Here is a 21,599-nt window from a genome sequence, read left to right as displayed (position 1 = left end):
GCGGTGCAGTTATTGAAAGCCACCACCAGGAACATTGCTCCTGGTTTTAGAGAGACCCTCTTAATTACCAGTAGGACGTTTCTACAGATACACTTTCCTTTTTCGCCATGAGGTGTTGGGTTGGTGACCTTCTACTCAACCACATTCTTCCTGATCTGCTCCTCAAGAAAACCAAAAGCAGGAGAAGGCATGAGTGTGGACCATTTTTGTACCTTGTAAGGAGCGGATCACAGAGTCTTTCCAGAGTTATGTCATAAGCCGGACACCTTTGGAGCCCCACATCCTTCCTCGATGATGAAGTCACTTAGTGGAACTTTACTAGAATATTGTAATTTTGGAGAAGCAGTCTTTCAGGACCCAGTGTGTATGGTAGGGAGTGAGACCACCCACTTGCAGTTGTGAAAGCGCACCGGCCTATCTCAGGAGCAGTCTCTGCCCAACAGCACTTGTTTCTGTGCAGGACGAGGGCCCAGTGGTGCCATAGCTTCCGAGTCTGCCAAGAGAATCCAAAAATCTGAGTTTTCGTAGGAAATTTTCAGACTTTAAAAATATTGACTGTTTTTTAAATACTGCGTGGGCCAAGCAAAATAGGTTTGTGAACTCTTGGTGGGTTTGCCAGTTCGTGTGTTTTTCTCTCTGTTTGGAATTACATAGCTGCTGCTCTTAAGTGTTTGATGCTGGTGTGAATAATAACTGATCCTTGGTGGACAGGCCATTGTCATTAGGAAGTGTTTCAGACAGTTGACTGAAAGTAAGGATGTGACTCTGGAATAGAGATTTTCTTTGTAAGAGATTCACTGATCCAGACAAATATGGGAATTCCTTTGGCCCTTCTGTGGGATGTTCTAACCAGTGAAGCTGAAACTATGGACCTGTAGGGTAAGCAGAGCATTCCAGGAAAAGGTACCCACCCAAAAAGTGGTAACAGAAGCAGAATTTATTTTCTTGGACTCCAAAATTACTGTGGACTCTGACTACAGCTATGAAATTAAAAGACACTTGCTCCTTGGAAGAAAAGCTTTGACAAATGTAGACAGTGTATTAAAAAGCAGAGACGTCACTTTGCTGACAAAGGTGCATATAATCAAAGCTATGGTTTTTCTAGTAGTCATGTATGGATGTGAGAGTTGGACCATAAAGAAGGCTGGGTACTGAAGAATTGATGCTTTCAAATTGTGGCGCTGGAGAAGACTCTTGAGAGTCCCTTGAACTTCAAGGATATCCAACCAGTCAATCCTAAAGGATTGAAGAATTCTAAGGAGTATTAATTGGAAGGACTGATGCTGAAGCTGAAGCTCTAATAATTTGGCCACCTGCTGTAAAGAGCTGACTCACTGGAAAAGACCTTGATGCTGGGAAAGATTGAAGGCAGGAGTGGAAGGCAGAGGATGAGATGGTTGGATGGCGTCACTGACACAGTGGACATGATTTTGAGCAAGCTCCATGAGACAGTGAAGGACAAGAAGGCCCAGCATGCTGCAGTACACGGGGTTGCAAAGAGTTGGACACGACTGAGCAATTGAACAACAACTTTTTCTTTGAGGACGTGGGGCCACCAGCCCACTGAGTAGAACCTCTTCTCTTTTCAGTGTGTCAGTTGAAGTAATTGTAATTTAAAAATTTTAATTATTACTTATGTTCTTGCCTTTTAGACAGTGGGTATAGAAGTTAAACTTTTCTTGTCGGCTCATGTTATCCAGGGACACCTCCATTTTAAGAAAGTAGTTTCTGAACAAATAATTGATACTATTTACTGTTTATAAAGAGTTGCTGCAATAAGTATTAAAATGGTTTATACATGCATAGTTGTAATATGGTGGTGACTTTGAATTCTTTAGGGTTGTATAGGGCTGTTCTATTATTAATAGTCAATAGACTGCTTTAGTGGGGGGGGCGCGGTTTCTGTATCTATGGAACGTCAGCTAGGTATTTTAGTATGTAAACTCTGACACATCATTTTTGGTTGTTGGGGGCTCTCAGGAAAAATATGAACTTCCAGGTACTGAGATATCTTTCAGGGAGTTGATTGAGTTTTGCCTGACAAATGGTTGTTGAATATTTTTACTTTTTTTTTCTGATTTCAAACTTTTTGCCCCAATGAAAGGTAACACACATTCCTCGGCTGTGATTTGAAAAATTTTTGTGGTAAACCCATTCCTCAATGGCAGTGAAAACGGTTAAAAATTCTGTCTTGGTCCTGGAATTTTGTTCTCCACAGAAGCTCGTGTCTGATTCTCTCTCTCTCTCTTTTTTAATGTAATTGCTTTACAGTGTTGGGTTTGTCTCTGCTGTTCAGTGGAGTGAATCAGCAGTATGTATACATGTATCCCCTCCCTCTTGGATCTTTGTCCCGCCCCTCTTGGTCGTCACAGGGCACCGAGCTCCCTGTACTCTGTAGCAGCTTCCCACCAGCTGTCTGTGTTACACACGATAGTGTGTGTCAGTGGTGCTCTCCCAGTTCATCCCACCCTCCCCTCCCCGTCGTGACCACGTCTGTTCTTTATCTCTATCCCTGCCCTGCAAATGGCTTCATCTGTACCATTTTCTAGATTCCACTTATATGCATTAGTAAGCAATATTTGTTTTTCTCTTTCTGACTGACTTCCCTCTGTATGACAGACTCTAGGTCCACCCACATCTCTACACATGACCCAGTTTCGTTCCTTTTTATGGCTGAGTGATGTGATTCTCCACTTTGCTGTTTCCCCTGCTGTAGTCTGATCCTGACCTCCCAGCTGACGTGCCCACGCCATCGTCGGCTGAGCTGGGGAGGTATCCAGGCCTGCCCTTCCCGGCCTCCCAGTACATCCCGCCCCAGCCGTCCATCGAGGAGGCGCGCCAGACCATGCACTCCCTCCTAGACGATGCTTTTGCCCTGGTGGCCCCCAGCAGCCAGCCCCCCAACGCTGTGGCTGCAGGCCCCGGGGTCCCAGCCGGCCTGCCCGTGAACAGCACCCCTTCCCGGGAAGAGAGACGAGCCACCCAGTGGGGGTCCTTCTACAGCCCGGCTCAAACAGCCAACAACCCGTGCAGTGTAAGTGTGGACCTTCTGGAATTCTCTCATGGGCAAGATGTTGTCTGACTGCCTCATTTTCAGGATCCCTGCAGTACCCTGATTGGATTCGACTGGAATCAAAGTTTGGATGAGTCTTAGTTTTATTATCTTCTAAGTTAATTCACAATATTGAAAACATTCTTTTGTGCAGCTTGGATGTTTCATGGAGGTATTTTCCTGAATTTGCCTCCATGAAAGGTATAAAATTCATTGTCATAAAATATATGTGGAATAACTGTCAAAATATAGTCTTGTTTGTTTGTTTAGTTGTTCAGTCCTGTCTGACTCTTTTGTGACCCCATGGACTTAGCCCACCAGGCTCCTCTGTCCCTTGGATTTTCCAGACAAGAATACTGGAGTGGATTGCCATTTTCTACTCCAGGTGATCTTCCCAACCCAGGGATCAAACTCACATCTCCTCCAGCTCCTGCATTGGCGGGCGGATTCTTTACCATGGGAAAGACGTGGCTCAGTGGTAAAGAATCCACCTGCCAGTGCTGGAGACATGAGCTCGACCCCTGGTTCGGGAATGTCCCTTGGAGCAGGAAATGGCAACCCACTCCAGTATCCTTGCCTGGGAAATCCCATGGACAGAGGATCCTGGTGGGCTACAATCCGTGGGGTTGAGGAAGAATCAGACAGGACTTAGAGTCTAAAAACAACAACTGGAAAATTTTCATCGATGTCTCCATAAAAGATACGATGAAGAATGCCCCAGAGTCATTCAGCTCCTTTTTGTAGGCAGCCTGGGACTGAAGAGGCTAGGGGAGGCCCTGGGAGGGGAGGGGCTGAAGAGAGGAGGGGAGGACCGGGGAGGGGAGGGGCTGAAGAGGGGAGGGGAGGGCCGGGGAGGGGAGGGGCTGAAGAGGGGAGGGGAGGCCCGGGGAGGGGAGGCTTCTAGTCCATGAGGAGCCAAGCACAGTTGTCTTCAAACACTAGGTTTCCATCTCGGGAGCTGACATTTCCCTGCTTCATCTGTTTTTATTATCCTTTATTTTTTTTCCATGTTCGGTCAGTGCTTTTAAAGGTGCTTTCTCAAGTCATGGACAAGAAGTAAAACTCAGGGATATAATATTAAAAATCATCTTTTACTAATTTCAGATGATCAAACAAACATTTGACTCTGGAAAGATGTTAACAGATTACAGTTTAAATTTTTTCTTCAAGGAGTATTTATCCAGGGTTCCTCTAGTTTTGTTAACTATATTAAGGTTCAATTGGGTGATCATAACATATGTTAACAGAATTTTCAGCTCTGGAGACTTCCCTAGTTGTCTGGTGGTTAAGACTCCATCCTCTCAATTCAGGGGGCCCAAGTTTGATTCCCTGGTCAGGGAACTTGATCCCACATGCTGCAACTAAGACCTGGCACAGATAAATCCATCTTCTTTTTTTTTTTTTTAAGAAGAATTTTCATCTCTGAAATTGGTTTGGATTTTCAAAGTCGGCTCTTAGATAGTTTTTTTCAAGGCATAGTGAGCACGTATCTGAGGTATAGATCACAGCCACCACGCAGGAGAAAAATGCTATCTAACCTAGTCATTGTTGGTTTACATATTAAAATATAGATTGTTTCGAAAATAAACGTTAAACCATTTCATAATCATAGGTGGTACGTAATTATAAACTAGTAGTTTATAATCTTTAAGGAAATGTATGATACAGAACAAAACTCAGCAATGAAAATGAATTTGACCATATCTGCTGTCTGTTTACTTTAAGCTTATCTCACTTGTTTATTCATTCAAATGTATTTCTGGAGCACCTGCTTTGTGCTGAGTGCTCTGCGAGGTGTTGGGCTGTAGAAGTGCATAACGTACAACTCCAGCTCCTGCATCCCAGTGGGGGTATGTGGGCAATGGAAACAGTAACTCGGTTCAGCATAGGGTGGGTGTGGCGCAGGAGGAGAGTATGTGGGAGGAGCCCCTGACCGGAAGTGTGGGGAAGGAGTTTCTAGACAGAATGGCAGTTAAAGAAGAGTATTCCAGGTAGTGGGGAAGCTAGCGGAGACCCAGAAACAAAAGTATCTGGTACAAACTCCCTCTTCTGGACAAAATGGAGGAGAGGCTCAGGATTTATCTTCCCTCCAGAAACAAGTAAAATAACTGAACAAAATGTGTGGGTTTTCACCACATTGGACTTGAGGCAACGAAAAAGAGGGATCAATGAGAGATGAGTAGAAGCCTACAGTCACCCCGGCTTCCCGTCTTGAGAGCGTTTCTAGCTATATGGTCCAGGGAGGAATACTCCAGGGAGAACTCCGTGGTCTCCCTGGGTTGAGAGAATCGAGTAGGGAGTGTGGGAAGGAGAAGAGAGCTAGAGTTCACAACAGACAGTATGGGAAAGCAGAGAGAAGCACGCAGAGATGCTTCAGAGGTTGCAGAGAATCTTCATTTGAGTTTTGATCAGTTTTAAGGTGTGAGGAAACTACTCAAAACGAAGGAAAGAACTGCCCCATGAGATTAAAGGGAACAGTCCTTAGAGCTCACATAAGCATGGGAAAATGTTCCTGCTGTGGATTGAATTGTATTCTCCCAAAATTTGTATGTTGAAGCATAAGCCCGCATGCACATGTATTGGAGACTGAGTCTTGAAGGAGGAAGTAAAGGTTAAATGAGGTCATATGGTTGCATCCCTGATCTGATAGAACTGGTACCCTTATAAAAAGAGGAAGAGACACTGGGGCCCACTGTCCACCATGTGAAGACACAGCAAGTAGGCAGCTGTCCACAAGCCAGGAGGGAAGCTCCTGGCAACAACTGAACCCTGCTGGAAACTTGACTGTGGTTTTTCCACCTCCAGAACTGTGAAAAAGTAAATTTATGTGTTTTAAGCCACCCAATCGGTGGTATTTTGTGATGGCAGCCTGAGATGACTAGTAGTTTTTGTTTTTTTTGGTACACTGTAGAAGACCTCGTAATTCACGGAGCATCACTTAGAGTGCTCAGAAGAGTTTTGCCTCGGTAGTGGGGCAAATAGCCCCAGGTTAAAGCTGCTTTCATTCTGCCTAACACAGAAAAAAGTAAGACCTGAAACTGAACAAAGCTCAGGAATATTTATATAGAAAACGAAAAATATACAGCATCCAACAAGGTAAACTGAATAATGTCTGGCATCCAATCAAAACTAACCAGACAAGCAGAGAAGCAAGAAAATGGTACAGATTATAGCATTAGTAGACAGACATATTAAAAGAATTATTCTAATGGAGTTTTGTATGTTTAGGAACCTAGAGGAAAGATTGAACACATTAATTAGAAGCGTTGAAAATTTTAAAGGATACAGATCAAGTTCAACCATTTAAAAATATTAGCTTATTGATATTTATTTGGCTGCTCTGGGCCTTATTAAATAGTTGTGGCATGCAGGATCTGGGATCTTCGATGTTCACTGCAGCATGTGGAATCTTTAGTTATGACAAGACTCTGAATTGCAGCATGTGGGATCCTGTTCCCTGACCAAGGATTGAACCCAGACTCCCTGCATCGGTTTATGTTCTCACCGTAGAGAAAGCAGAGTCATCTCTTGAGAATGAGAGAAGTGTAGCAAGGCAAGAGGGTTGAGGGAGAGTAGAACATGAAATACTTATGGAGGAGAATGAGAGAGAACAGACTAGGGACATGGAAGTAATCACTTAGCCTTGAGGCCGCTGTTGAGACTGACGATCATGAAATTATAGTGGCACAAATTCAAGTTTTGTAGTTTACCAGCATTCAGATACCCAGGTGTAGACAAGGAGAGAATAGGCGATCGGACTGATCCAGGACTGGGGCTTTATCAGGCATGTGGGATGATAAGACAGCTGGGAAGAGAGGTGCAGCCCAGAGGGTACAGCTGAAGTGATGGTAGACCAGCACTGAAAGGGGAAGTAGAGGAAGTTGAGCTTGATTAAATGTGCTAGAGCTTTGGAGACTCTTCCTCTCAAATCTATCCACTGTATTACACTGGTGGAGTCGTCATCATCTCTCACCAAGACTACTGAAAGATTTCCTTACCACCTTTCTGCCTCTGGTTTTGAAAGTAGGATGTCAGGGGGGTGGCTGACAAGTAAAATGCTGTTTATTGGTTTTGAGGAGCTGAGAGGCTAACAGTAGGTGCATCTATGGGGGGACAGGAGGACTTGAGTGAAGAGGGAGACCTTCCAGGAGCCTCTTGGGTTAGTCTTGTGTTTTCTAAAAGGAGGATTCTCATCTCACTTCCCAACCTACACTTGTTGGCTGCTGGCATCTACATGTTGCTGCTTTCTGCTCCTTGAGTTGTTCAGTGCAGAAACCTGTGGCCTTCATTGCTCCCTACCTGATAGAAGACATATGTGTCCTGTCCTCTGGGAAGCATAAATAGTTCTTGGCATTCAACCAATTTTTCGGAACCATTTTCCCCCCTGAATAACCAGTGTCCATTTAATCTTCATATTCAGTTATTTCATTCATGTCAGGGAAACTTCCTTTCATTTCTGAAGCACTTTTCTTTGTTGAATTGAAGATAACCATTATTTTTGTATTGGCTCATCTTTGTCCCTTTTCTGTATCTGTCGGTTTATCTGCAGCTTTAGCTACTTTGTTCTTTTTTCTCTGCCTTCAATTATGATTGAAGGCATTGATTTGATTGTAAGTCATATCTATTGTTTTCCCTACTAGTTGATTATCCTTAGTGTTTTGATGGGAGTGGTAGCAATTTAATCTAGCGGAAAACCAGATCACTGGTTGTATTTGGGCATATCTAACATAACTTAAACATGCTTAGAAATTGGTTGTAAAGTTATTGTTTGTTGCCAGGAAGAACCTGATCACTTTTTATTTGCTCCTTCTGACTATAGTAAAAACCGCTGAAATGTGGATTTCAGGATGGTTTCAGTGAATGTTTATGGACCATCTGATGACACTTTTATCCCTTTCTTGCCAGTGTAAAAGTGTTAGTTATGCATTGGTGAGTCAGGCCACTTGAGAGGTGGTATTTCTGCTTTCCTGGGTAAAATTAACCTCCTTGGATTTGTCCTCCAAGTGGCAGGTGTGAATACCTGAGATTTTACAAGCGTTCCTTGCCATCTGGTTGCTTTACCTCGGGCCTCTCCCAGACTCCACCTATCACTTGTCTTTCTTGCTTTGCTGGCTTGTTTTATATGGAATAGAAAGAATGCATTAAAATGGGGTTTTTATTCACCTAGATGATTGCAACCTTAAAATTCTGTTTGTCCTCCAGACTTTTTTTTTTAACAAGTGTGACCCATGTAAAGGAGATGCCTGCCATCGTTGGGGGCATGTAGTCTCTAGAAAAATAATACCCTTTTTCTGACTACAGTAGAGTAGAAATGCCTGGCACTGCAGTAATAGATCAGGTAAAGAGTGGTCAGCTACTTTGCATTGTTTTTCTTTTTAGTTTTTCACTTATTAGACCTTGTGAAATCCTGACAGATAAACTGTAAAGTCTTGACCTTTTAAAAAAATATTATTTTAAAATTGAATATGAATATGTTCATAAGAATTGAATATGAATATGTTTTTTGAAAAAGCCAAACTGTGCTGAAAGTGCAGGGGCCATTTTATTCTGTAGAGAATAATCTTGATCCAGTCTCAGCTTTCTGTTTAATTATTTGGAAAATAAATTGACTCTCCTTTTCATCCTGTTCCTCTCTTCTTCCATAATCCACTTTGGCTTATTTTACCTCCGTTGTGGAACTCTGAGGGGTTCTGAATTTCTCTCCCTTTGCCAAGGGAAGGAAAGCAGTGAGGGTCAGAGGAGAAGTAATTTGAGTACAGTTTCAAGTCTAGTAATCCCTTTGGGACTCTATGAGGTGCAGAGATTGTTTCTAAGGAAATAGACCAAGGGAAATAAGAGTGCTTTGGTCAGTGTGTCTGACACCAAAGCTGCTACTCCCTATCTGCCCCCCTGCCTCCCACAAGTAGAGATTTATTTAAGAGGGAAAGTCTGGTTTTAGAAATCATGGGTAGTGCAGCCCAGTGATTAAAAGCATAGTCTTTGGAGTCAGAAAGATAGATTAGGAGGACTTTGTTTAATTTCTTTGTGTTTTGGTTTCATCTGTAAACAGTAGGTAGTGAACACTTTTTAACATTGCTGTGGACCTGAATCAGTGTTCATATAGTGCATAGCAAAATACTAATTCAGTAAATGGCAGCTTAAAAAAAAGTCTCATATGAGAGCAAGTCCAGAAGCAAGGCTGATGTAGTAACTTAATATGGAACTCCTACCCTGGAGCCAGTTAATTTAAACTGAGTGAAGTTGAGTATGATGCTGTCCAGAGTTACTATCCTACTAAAATATCTGACTCCAAAATCATGATTCGTAGTTGTCGAAAAGAAGTGTTAAAAGCCCGAGTCCCAACTGTGCTAGGGTTAGGATATAATGATTTCATGAGGAATGTAACATAAGTCTAGATTTCTTTAAATCTGGTGCCATCTTGCTTTAGTCAAAGAGCACTTGGTTAGTGCAGATTAGTTCAAATAAGAAGAGTGGATTGAAGGATACATGGACGTAATGGAATTTAAGGGCAGGGAGTATGGCTGGACCTCCTTGGTATTAGTCATAACATTAGGAATGTGTTTACTTTATCTTTTAGGGTCTCTCTCAAATTACGGTTCTTCTTACAGTCTTTCTCTTTTTATAGCATTGTACAACATGGAACAACTTTTGCATTGTTTAGTTTCTTGAGTATATTTGAATTGCTAATAGGCACCCACTAGATCTGGAGACCATTGTGGTCCTTGTTGATAGAGTCATTTACACTAAATATGGCAATGAAGGCCCATCTGGTTAGCAGAAGATACAGGTTTGTGGAGGATAAGCCTGCAGGGAAGGGCAGGTGCAGGAACCCTGTCTCTTGTTAATATTTTTACAAAAGAAAGAAAGATCTGGAAGCTAGTTGCATATTAGCCCAGTTCCCCAAACTGAAGCTTCTAGCATTACATGGTGGCGGAATGCCATGAGAGCATGCTAACTTTTTATGAGAAAATAAATCTCTTGGAAGCTGATCCTGCAAATCTAAATTTGTAAGTTTGCTGTTGTCACTTCATAATAAGGATTGAATGTTCATCTTCATCTTCTTTTGAATTTCTTCCAGAGATATGAAGACTATGGAATGACTCCCCCATCAGGCCCGTTACCAAGGTAAGGTTTTTAGGAGAAAATGTATCAAGATTTTTTCACACAGGCTCTTTGTTAAATTTTGAAGCTTTGTTTCTTTTAGCTAATATGAACAGAAATGAAACTCTGAGTTGCGTGTTATCTTAATGCAACCAGAAGAGGAGGGAAAAAAGTTAGAATTTAAGTCCTGCTTCTAGTAATGACAGACTAGATAATTTGCTCATGATAACTGGAAAAGCTGGACAAGATTTAAGAACAAAAACAAAACACCAGGTAGCCATCAGGGCAGTGAAACAGAATGGAGCCAAGATCTAGCAAATCCAGAGAAGTGAGCCCTGCTTTTGGGTCCACTTTCTCCCACAGATACTGCTGATTCCAGACAAGGTGGCTGAGAAGCTGAGCAAAACTTTTGATAAGACTCATGAGATTTGGAGTCCTGAAAATGTATTGTATCAGAAGTTTTGGGGGGACTTCCCTGGTGGTCGAGTGGTTAGGGCTTCGCCTTCCAGTGCAGGGGGTGCAGATTCATTCCCTGATAAGGGAGCAAAGATCCCCTGTGCCTCATGGCCAAAAAACCAGGTCACAAACAACAGAAGCAATAGCGTAGCAAGTGCAATAAAGACTTTTAAAATGGTCCACATGAAGAAAAGTCTTAAAACCTAGGGAAGCAGAGGAAGGAAATAATAAAAATAAGAATAGAATCAATGAAGTAGAAAACAAATGCCATACTAGAGAAGATCAGCAAAGCAGAAAGTTAGTTCTTTGAAAAACTCCTAGAAAGAGAAGACCTGAATAGTCCTATAACTATTAAAGAGATTAAAATCATTATTAAAATTCTTTCTACAAAAAAAACTTCAGGGCCTGGTGGCTTCAACAGTAATTTCTACCAAACACTGAAGGAAGAAAAGATACCAGTATCATACAAACTCTCCTAAAGAACAGAAGGAAAGAAAACACTCCCTAACTCATTTTGTGAGACCAGCATAACCTTGATAACCAAAAACAGACAGGACAAGGACATTGCAAGACAGGAAACATGAAGGGCCAGTTTCATTCGTGAACATAGATGCCAAAAATTTGAAACTGTATATTAGCAAGTGTATCCAGCAATATAATACAGTAGGCTCTCACATCATAATCAAATTGGATTTTTTCCCAGCAGTACAAGAGTAATGTAATATTTTAAAAAATCATCGTAATTCACCACTTTGAAGTGAATAAAGGAGGAAAATCTTCTCATTTCAATAGATACAACATTTGATAAAGTTCAACATCCATTCATAGTAAAAATCTTTGTGAACACAGGATAGAAGCAGACAGATAGGAATCTGATAAGAGTATCTTGGCAAATACTGGTTAATGGTGAAATGTTAAAAACTTCCCCTTTGAGAGCAAAAGCAAGACAAAGTTGCCTGCTTGTATTACTTCTATTCAGCATTGCCCTGGCCATCCTGCTGCTGCTGCTGCTAAGTCGCTTCAGTCGTGTCCAACTCTGTGTGACCCCATAGACGGCAGCCCACCAGGCTCCCCCATCCCTGGGATTCTCCAGGCAAGAACTAGCCAGTATAATAACATAAGAAAAAGTAACAGAAAGATTAAGGAATTCAAATAGAGAATTAATAGTGTTATTATTAACAGATGATATACTTTTGCAGTAGAAAAATCCTAAAATGTCAACATATGAATTGTTAGAATTAAGGAACTTTAGCAAGATGGCTAAATAGCAAGATCTTAATAATTAAATTGCAAAGTAGTTGGATACCAAGATGAACAAGATCAGTATACATTATAAGACCAGTATACAAAAATCTCTTCTGTGCATGAACAATGACAGAAAATAAAAAAAATTTAAAGGTACTATGTAAAATAGCATTCAGAAATATGAAATACCTCAGGATAAATCTAACTGAAGATATTCAAGCCTTCTAAAGAAAGATATTCATGGCTTGTGCAACTCAATATTTTTAAAATGTCAGATCTCCCCAAATGGTCTATAGATTCATTGCAGTCCCATTCAAAATCCCAATAGTTTGTTGCATTTTTTATTTATTTTTTAAAATTAATTCATTTATTATAATTGGAGGGTAATTACTTTACCATATTGTGGTGGTTCTGGCCATACACTGACATGAATCAGCCACGGGTGCACATGTGTTCCTCTGTCCTGAACCCCCCTCCCCCAGCCCATCCCTCTGGGCTGTCCCAGTGCACCGGCTTTGAGTGCCCTGTTTGATGCATCGAACTTGGACTGGTCATCTGTTTCACATATGGTAATATACATGTTGCAGTGCTGTTCTCTCAAATCATCCCACCCTCGCCTTCCCCCACAGAGTCCAAAAGTCTGTTCTTTATCTCTGTGTCTCTTTTACTGTCTCTGTTGCATTTTTTAATATGTGGAAATTGATGAGCTCACTCTAAAATATATGTGGATATGCAAGGGGCCAAGAGTAGCCAAGACACTGTAAGAGAGAAGAATAAGATGTTAGGGCTATATTCTAAATGTTGCAAATTACTGTCAAGGAATGAGGAGTGTGGTGTTGCTGTAAAGCAAGACAAGTAGACCAATAGAACAGAAAAGAGCATTCATAATCAGACCCACGTGTGAATAGACAATTGATTTATTACAGTGAAGGAATTGTGATAAAGACTTAGTCTCAGAAATCACATTCAACTATCCCTTGCATGATTCAGCTATCCCTCTAGTCACACAGAAGTAGGGGTGTTATCTGCTTTCTCCTTACTTTCTCTTTATTTGCCCTCATTTTCAGAAGATTTTGTTTTATTTTTCCCCAGCCCTTCTCCCCTTCTCCAGGCACTGCTTTGTAGTCCAAAAGCAACAAAGTAAAGGGAACAGGTGGAGATTAGATGATCCAGGGCAAAAGCTAATGCTAGGGGGACCACATGATCTGGTTTTGCCTGGTTCAATCCTAATATACTCCTGTTGTTCAGCATAATTGTAAATTCCACTCTCAAAAGTGTTCTGGTTTGGATGCTGAATTTTATGGCCACCCAAGGTAAATTAGAGTATTTGGATCACACAAAACTCTCTGAGTATACAGTTTAGGATGAAAGGGATGTAGATATAGGCAGAAGGGTGCTAATTGACTGGATAAAGCAGAAATCATTAATAAAAAGGCAAGCTCTTGTTCCTAGGTTAATGGTCCAGAGATTGTAATTAATTTAGCTGAGCTCTAGTTTACAGGGCTAGAAGGAGGAGTGTGTATTGGTTAAGCTGTTAGATCTCTAAGGTCAGAGTTGTCAGATACCTCTTTCCGAGGTCAGTCAAAAATAGCAGCAGTTATTTAAAGAGAGTAATACAGGTTGCCTGGGTTTCAGTTTATGGACTGTACTCCAGAAATGACAGTGTAGAATCAGAGCAGGTTGGTGTACTTTCTAATCAAACTGATTTAATCTATTAGTCAGTTCAGTTGCTCAGTCATGTCCGACTCTTTTCGACCCCATGGACTGCAGCATGCCAGGTTTCCCTGTCCATCACCAACTCCTGAAGCTTGCTCAAACTCATGTGCATCGAGTTGCTGATGCCATCCAACCATCTCATCCTCTGTCATCCCCTTCTCCTCCTGCCTTCAGTCTTTCCCAGCATCAGGGTCTTTTCCAGTGAGTCAGTTCTTCGTATCAGGTGGCCAAAGTATTGGAGCTTCAGCTTCAGTATCAGTTCTTCCAAGGGATATTCAGGACTGATTTCCTTTAGGATGGACTGGTTGGATCTCCATGCAGTCCAAGTTTTAATCTATTAATTACTGGTTAACTGTCATTTGCAAGGAATTATAACTAGACTATCGTTCTTTTTTAAATTTTTGAGTATCTTTAAGAGAGTGGTTCTCAGGGTGAGATTGTCAGATCCCTAGAGGGTCCTTGAGGCCCGTTGAGGGAGGTCTGTGAGGTCAAAGCTATTTTTATAATAACACAAAGATGTCCTCTGACTTTTCTCATTGCTTTGACCTTTGTACTGAGGTATGAAAGCAGTGGTGGGTGAAGCTGTGGTGCCTTGACTCGAATCCAGACAGTGACACCTAGCTGTTCAAGGACTCATTCCAGTCTTCTTCACTGCTGGGCAATCACAGATTTTTTTATTTTTATTTTTTACAGCATTTTTTAAAATGCCAGTTTTATGTTAGTATATCATTGAAGCAGTAAAAATAAATTTTAAAGACTCATTTGTTTTGACTGGCTGTGCAGGCTTTCTCTGGTCGTGGAGAGCAGGGGCTACTCTCCGTTGCGGTGTGGAGGCTCCTCGTGGCAGTAGCTTCTCCTGCTGTGGAGCACGGGCTCTAGAGTGTGCGAGCTTCCGTAGCTGTGGCCTGTGGGCTCTAGAGACAAGGGCTCAGTAATTGTGCTGCACGGGCTTAGTTGCTGCATGGCCGGTGGGATCTTCCCAGACCAGGGATCAAACCTGTGTCCCCTGCATGGGCAGGCGGATTCTTAACCACTGGACCGCCAGGGAAGCCCCCAAATTAATTTTATTAAACCTAGACCCTAGAGTCTCTTGACGGTCTGGATGACAGGAGAAGAGATGCATATAAAGCACTTCTGCTGATTATGGCCTTGCAGTTGAGAACTGATCTAACTGTTGCCATGTTTTTGCTTGAGCAAACAGCCTGTGGGCTTGAGTGTTTGGCTTTGAAAATGAGCAGTGGGCAGGAAAACAACTGACAGCAGTTATTGCCAGTGATCAGATTGAGTTTTCAATTGGAAATGAAAATTTTACAAACTTGTCTGCCATGGTAAAATGGACGGTTTCCTAGTACTTAAAGCCTTTTCTGATGAGCTCGATGGTGATATTAATGAATGTGATTTTGGGTTACTGTAAAATAAAATGTGTCAATATCAAGAAAGTCTGCATAATGCAGTGAACCATTATTTTCCAAATGAGCAATGTCATCCAATCATGCATGAGTCTATTCAAAGTGCAAGGAAGACCAGTAGTTTTAGCATAACAGAAGATGAAAAGTTCAGATAGTTTCAGAGTCAATATTGCCACTAACCTTCATAGGAAATATTGTTGAGTTTTGGTGTGGTTTCAGAGAAGAATATTTAACGGAAATACTATTTGAATATTATTTGGTAGGCTATTAAAATCTTCCTCCTTTTTCCAACTACATATTTATGCTTTTCTTCGTAAAATAACTGATGGAAACCGATTGAATACAAAGTGTAAGAGAATCTAGATATCTTCTGTTAAGGAAAAAATTTTAAAAACGTAGAACACTTCTCATTAAATTTGGCGGGGGGTGGGGGGGCATGTGGGAAAATATGAGCTTCTCTGGTGGCTCAGATGGTAAAGAATCCACCTGCAATGCAAGAGACCCAGATTTGATCCCTGTGTCGGGAAGATTCCATGGAGAAGGGAATAGCTACCCACTCTAGTATTAGTTAATTCTGTGAAAAATGTTGATATGTAATAGGTTTAATATTGTTATTTTTAAATGAATTTTTCATTTGCTCTGTTTTAATTTTGAACATGATATTTATCTATAGATATGCTCCACATAAACAAGAACTCTTGAAAGCATTAGTTACTCAGTTGTGTCTGACTCTTTGTGACCCCGTGGACCATAGCCTGCCAAGTTCCTCTGTCCATGGAATTCTCCAGGCAAGAATACTGGAATGGGTTGCCATACCGTCCTTCAGGGGATCTTCCGGAGCCAGGGACTGAACCCCAGTCTCCTGCATTGCAGGCGGATTCTTAACCATCTGAGCCACCAGGGAAACCAAATAAACAAAAGCTCTTGTGAATCCTTCCCTCTTAGCTCAGTTGGTAAAGAATCCGCCTGCAATGCAGGAGACCCCGGTTCAATTACTGGATCAGGACGATCCACTGGCGAAGGGATAGGCTACCCACTCCAGTATTCTTGAGCTTCCCTTGTGGCTCAGCTGGTAAAGGATCCGCCTGCAATTCGGGAGACCTGGGTTTGATCCCTGAGTTGGGAAGATCCCCTGGAAAAGGGAAAGGCTACCCACTCCAGTATTCTGGCCTGGAGAATTCCATAGAATAGCGCATGGGGCCGCAAAGAGTCGGACACTACTGAGTGACTTTCACTTGTGAGTCCTTATTTTCATGAATGCAAGTACGTCCTGAGACTAAATGGTTTGAGAACCACTGCTTTAGAACACTAGTTTTCAGCCTTGATGAAACTCAGGGACGTCAGTGGAGCTTTAAAAACTACCATGGTGTGGGTCCCATGTCTAAAGATTCTATTTTGGGGAGGTCTGGGGTGTGGTGTGGGTTCCCCAGGTAACCCTAATATACAGCCAGGGTTGAGATCCACTCCTTTAGTCGACTGCTGGAGATGAACTGGCCCTGGAGATTGAGATGCACCCTTTTTGGGTCTGTAAACTAGAGCATTTTTTTCTCCAGTCATCCGGCAGATTTGTCAAGCATCAGCTGTGTTCCAGCATGTGTACTGGATGGTATATATACAGGTTGTAGCACAGGAGATTTGTCAGGGAGCGAATAGAGTCCCTGTCCTCAGGGAGCCCATGTTCTGGGAGAGGCGATGGCTAATAAGCCAGCGGACACAGAAGTCTTACATTGCTTCAGGGCTGAGGGTGGACCTAATAAAATACCAGAACCAGGCAAGTGTGGTCCTAATGTTTGGATGTGCTTCGCCTTCAGACCCGGTTTCGGACCTGGTTTGCTGCAGTCTTCCGAGCTGGTGCCTCCTGAGCCCCCACAGCCCCAAGCATCGTCTGAAGCCACCTCATTTGCTGCCCGAGGGATCTACTCTGAGGAGGGGCCGTCAGTGGCTCGGCCTCGGCCTGTTGGGGGCACCACAGGTACACGTGGACATTTCTTTCTGGCTGAATTGTGCAGAGAGCACTTTAGACTTCAGGGTGTCAGAATCCCAGCCCTGGCCTCTTCTGGCTGTGAGAGCTGTGTTCCTTTGGGTCCTCTGGGAGATGCATGGCTGGGAGGTGGGAAAGGACAGAGTGGCTGAGATCCCAAGACGTGGGGCCTCCGATTTGTTTCTGAGTCAGAGTCTCGAAAACAGTCCCTTTGTGTGAAATTCCCAGCACATGGCTTCCAGGGAAAACGTTTCTGAAAACTTAGAGTGAACAGAAACACCTATTTCTGAGTGCTTACGGTGGCATGAAAACAAGCGTTTATTTTAAAGAAGGCAGTTTCTAAAGTTGATCCACAGGGGCTACAGGGAGATGTGTGTTTTATTTGGTCGCTTCTGGGAGGGTACAACCACGGTTTTGTCCTCGAGCCTTACCTCCCTCATTCTTCCCCTTCTTCCTTTATCTTCTTCTCTTTTCTGAAACGTCCTTGTCATTTCCTCATGCCTCTAAGCCTGTCCCTTCTCTGCAGTCACTCCTGGGCAGAGTCGGCAGTGGAAGGTCAGGGGAAGCTGGTGGCAACGTGAAACGGTTCTAGGTCTTTTCTACCTGCTCTTTCAAATCCTCATTAGAAGAACAGTCTTAGAAGATAACAGATATAAAGTGCTTAAAATAGTGCCTGGAATATCATAAATTGTAATACATATTAGCTGCCATTATTATTATTACTACTCTTATTTCTGGTGATGGTGTAAATCATTAAATTTTTGGAAAGCAGCTTGGCAATATAACTTTATAAGCCTTTGATTTGGTAATTTGGGAATATGGGCTCTTCCCTGTCCCCTGAAGAGATCCAAAATATTGGAGAAAAACTACATGTGCAAGGATGTTTATTGAAGCATTATTCAGAATAGCAAACAACTGTGAGCTCCCTCAATACCGAGTTATACGGGCATCAGCGAGTAAACTTGTACAGCCATCTAAAATGAAGAGCTCAGAGCCAAGAAAAGGGAATTTAAGATTTCCTGATTGCCTCCTATGCATTTGGTACTTGACCTATTTTATCTCTTTTAATCCTTGAAATAGCACTGTGAGATAGATTTTTAAAAAAAATCTCCATTTGAAAAGTGAGGCATTGAGTCTCAGCTGGAGTGATTACTGGGTGTCCAAGGTCACAGGCTTGTCAGTGGTTGAGCTGGAATGCAAACCCCTGCCTGCTGGGGGGTGATGGGTGACTTGAATCACGAGGGAGCCTGTGCTGTCTCGTTAAGTGAACAAAGCAAAATACAGAATTGTGTCTCAACTATGATTTCAACTGCTGTTGCAAGTCTAACACAAAGGTATGCTTTTCTCCCTGTGCAGTTGTCTGAGCCTTTACAAGTGATGACGGGCACTGTGCTGCATTTCCGTCCTTTGCAAGATTTGCTCAAACAATGTCTCTTGGGCAATGTCCATTGTCTGATAGTTCTAATAATTTTAATAGTGTTAGGAATCTTCAGTAGCAAATGCTTCAGGACAAGGGCTCCTGTAGAGTACATTTTTAAAAAAGGTATTTGATTAACAGAGGCTGTTAATTAGGTAACTAGAGTAGGAACAGCCTTGAAGATGGAGAGGTCTTACCTCTGGAAAACCCTGAACCTTTGTGGGACTAGCCTGAGCATCCCAGATGAATGAGACAATCCTAGGTGCATTTGGAAATCAATGTTTTATTTCAGAGCATTTAAAGATCTGGTTTTTTTCTCCCTCGATCTGTTGAATAGGGTTATTTCCATATGCCAAAGTTGACGGGAGATTAAAATATGTTATTTAAAAGCTAGCTTTCACAGCCACACAAGGCTATGGCGTGCCTGAGTGTAGAATGCGTGCTAGACATCTGTCTTTGCTTCAGTATACCTCGATGAAGAGGGTGAGTGGGTGGCTTTGTTGACTGAAAAAGAGGCACAACTTGAGAGGTGAGTTTTATTTGGGGCAAAATGAGGACTATAGCCTGGGAGAGAGCACCTCAGATGGCTCTGAGAGACTGCTCCAAAGAGGTCGTGGGGGAAGGTGAATATATGATTTTGGTGAAAGGGGAGTTCAGTGCAACCAGGCACTTACTTTACAAGAGGTTTTCTGCTAGTCCCCAGGAGCTGATGTCATCATGAAGGGATTTAGTGCTTTTCTAGATATGAGGAGATGCAAAGATTGGGATCATGAAATCAGTTCCTAAAAATACCTAACTATCTAAAGACTTGCTCCACCAGATTCCCTGGAGCACAGAGCGCCTCACTCCACCCTGAACTCCCTTGGGGTGTTGAAGGTCAGCAGCCGCGGCAGCACAGGGTTCGGTCTCCGCAGAGGCAGGTGACATGCCTGTGCTGCTCGGTCGCTGGCACATGCTCTCGGCAAGTGCCCGTTTGTCATGGATAGTTTTAAATTTTTAATTATGATATGACTAGATTATGAAAACAGTGTGAGTATAACAAAAATGTACTTTAACATTTTGAACTCAAATGCACACTCTGCCTGTTTGGTTTTTTTAAAGGCATATTGCACTTTCATTTCCTTATGAGTCTGAAAATCATAAGCAAGTAAGAACCAAGTTTCAGTTTCTTTATGGCTCCAAAACTTTTCACTCCTTTTTTTCTGAATGAATAAGGTCCCCATTATCTGTAGCCTCTACAGAAATGAATGGAAGGGCCCTCCATTATCCCCTTTATTCCCCGTCCTTTGATGTCTGACCAGGAAAATAGGAACATCACTAATAGCCACTGTATTGAAAGTAAAAGCCCACAAGCCCAGAAGCTCAGGTCTGGTTTTCTTAGGAAGTGTCTTTTCTGGGGGTAGAATTGGTGCCACATTTGAACAGTGCTCGTGTCCCCAGGGCATGCCGAGGTCAGAACCAGAGTATCTCACCTGAGCAGCCTTCAGCTCCCCTGCTGATGTTCACTGGGCCCCTCCCTGTGTTCCTCCAGGCTCTCAGATCCAGCACCTGACGCAGGTGGGAATCGCCAGCAGAATCGGAGCTCAGCCAGTGGAAATCCCACCGAGCAGAGGCGGCCAGTATGGGGGGCCAGGCTGGCCTGCCTACGGGGAGGACGACGCTGGCCGGAGAGAGGCTGTGAGTATCTCGTGTTGGGATCGTCGTTGAGAGTTCAGACACGATGGATATGGACTTCAGTTTTATAAGATGAAAAGAGCTGTGGGGACAAATGATGTGAAGGCTGCATGATAGTGTGAATGTATTTAAGACCACTTAAGCATGGTTCAAATGGTAAATGGTATAGCTGCTGCTGCTTCTGCATGGGAGATCTCGATTTAAAACCTGCATGAAGTTTTAACCTCCGTCACTTTTTTCCTCCGAGTGTATTTTTCTTTTCACACAGTTGTGCATGCATGCTAAGTTGCTTCAGTTGTGTCTGACTCTTTGTGACCCTATGGACTGTAGCCCGCCAGGCTCCACTGTTCATGGGATTCTCCAAGCAAGAATACTGAAGTGGGTTACCACGCCCTCCTCCAGGGGATCTTCCCCACCTAGGGATCAAACCCGGCTCTCTTTTTTCTGCTGCATTAGCAGGCAGGTTCTTAACCACTAGCGCCACCTGGGAAGTCATTCTTACAGCCTGTAGATGCAAATTCCCTCTGACCAGATTGGAAGACTATTGGCATTGAAATCTGGAAACGTATACTATTTTTCTCCAGGTAGATTTCAGGCTTGAAGTAATGAGGTTTCTAAAATAACTTAAAAATAACAAAAGCAGTATTCATTATGGAAAATCTGCATAGAGACCTAAGTAACAGTTACTCCCCCCCCCCATTTTTTTTCAATTATGATAAAATGCATAGAACGTAAAATTTACTATTCGAACCATGCTTAAGTGGTTTTAGATACATTCCATACTATTATGCAGCCTTCACATCATTCATCCCCATAGCTCTTTTCATCTTATAAAACTGAAATCCATACCCGTGAAACGTGAATTCCCCATTCTCCCTCCCCCCAGCTCCAGGCACTACCTGTAATTTTGACTTTTAAGTCGTGAGTTTGAAGCTATAAAAGCTGGACTTGACCTTTGAAGTGATAACTATATAAATATTCCTGATCTTATGTACCTCCTTGCTCAGCATTTGAGTTTTATTGTGGGTTTGTTAATGTCATTTCCATTATGACCACCATGTATGCGTGTTGAGTCACTTTAGTCCCTGTCTGACTCTTTTGTGACCCTGTGAACTGTAGCCCACCAGGCTCCTCTGTCCATGGGATTCTCCAGGCAAGAATACTGGAGTGGGGGTGCCATTTCCTCCTCCAGGGGATCTTCCCGACTCAGGGGTTGAACTTGGTTCAACTTGGTTCAACTTGGATCGACGTGAATTTGATCCCTGGGTCAGGAAGATTCCCTGGAGAAGGAAATGGGGTCATAGAGAGTTGGACATGACTGAAGAGACTTTGCATGGATACATTACAGCCTCAGGTCTGCACTTTACCTTTGCTGACATTTTGCTTTTTCTGTGCCTGGCTTAGTTTCCTGCATTGTTTTGGGTTTTCCCATCATATACAATGTGCACTTTTTGAGGGCCTCTTGGTCACAGTTTGCAGAAGTGAAATGTGGAAGTTATTCCAGGGCTCAAATGTCCTGTTTACCAGGCTATCAAGTTGCTCTTACCA

At 42.6% G+C, this 21,599-nt stretch overlaps 1 protein-coding gene across 2 annotated transcripts in view; it reads left to right on the top strand.

Moving 5' to 3' along the window:
- KIAA1549 (KIAA1549 ortholog) overlaps positions 1 to 21,599 on the top strand; it is a 125,860-nt gene that overhangs the window by 97,809 nt on the left and 6,452 nt on the right. For both annotated transcript variants that reach the window (XM_004008294.6, XM_042248890.1), the window contains exons 16-19: positions 2,717 to 3,034; positions 10,131 to 10,177; positions 16,791 to 16,951; positions 19,909 to 20,054. In XM_004008294.6, coding sequence (XP_004008343.3) covers positions 2,717 to 3,034; positions 10,131 to 10,177; positions 16,791 to 16,951; positions 19,909 to 20,054 — 672 coding nt within the window. The remainder of the gene's footprint in view (positions 1 to 2,716; positions 3,035 to 10,130; positions 10,178 to 16,790; positions 16,952 to 19,908; positions 20,055 to 21,599) is intronic.

The sequence above is a fragment of the Ovis aries genome, chromosome 4 (genome assembly GCF_016772045.2).
Source record: "Ovis aries strain OAR_USU_Benz2616 breed Rambouillet chromosome 4, ARS-UI_Ramb_v3.0, whole genome shotgun sequence".
In the NCBI taxonomy this organism is placed as follows: domain Eukaryota; kingdom Metazoa; phylum Chordata; class Mammalia; order Artiodactyla; family Bovidae; genus Ovis; species Ovis aries.
This window is presented reverse-complemented; position numbering and strand designations above follow the sequence as displayed.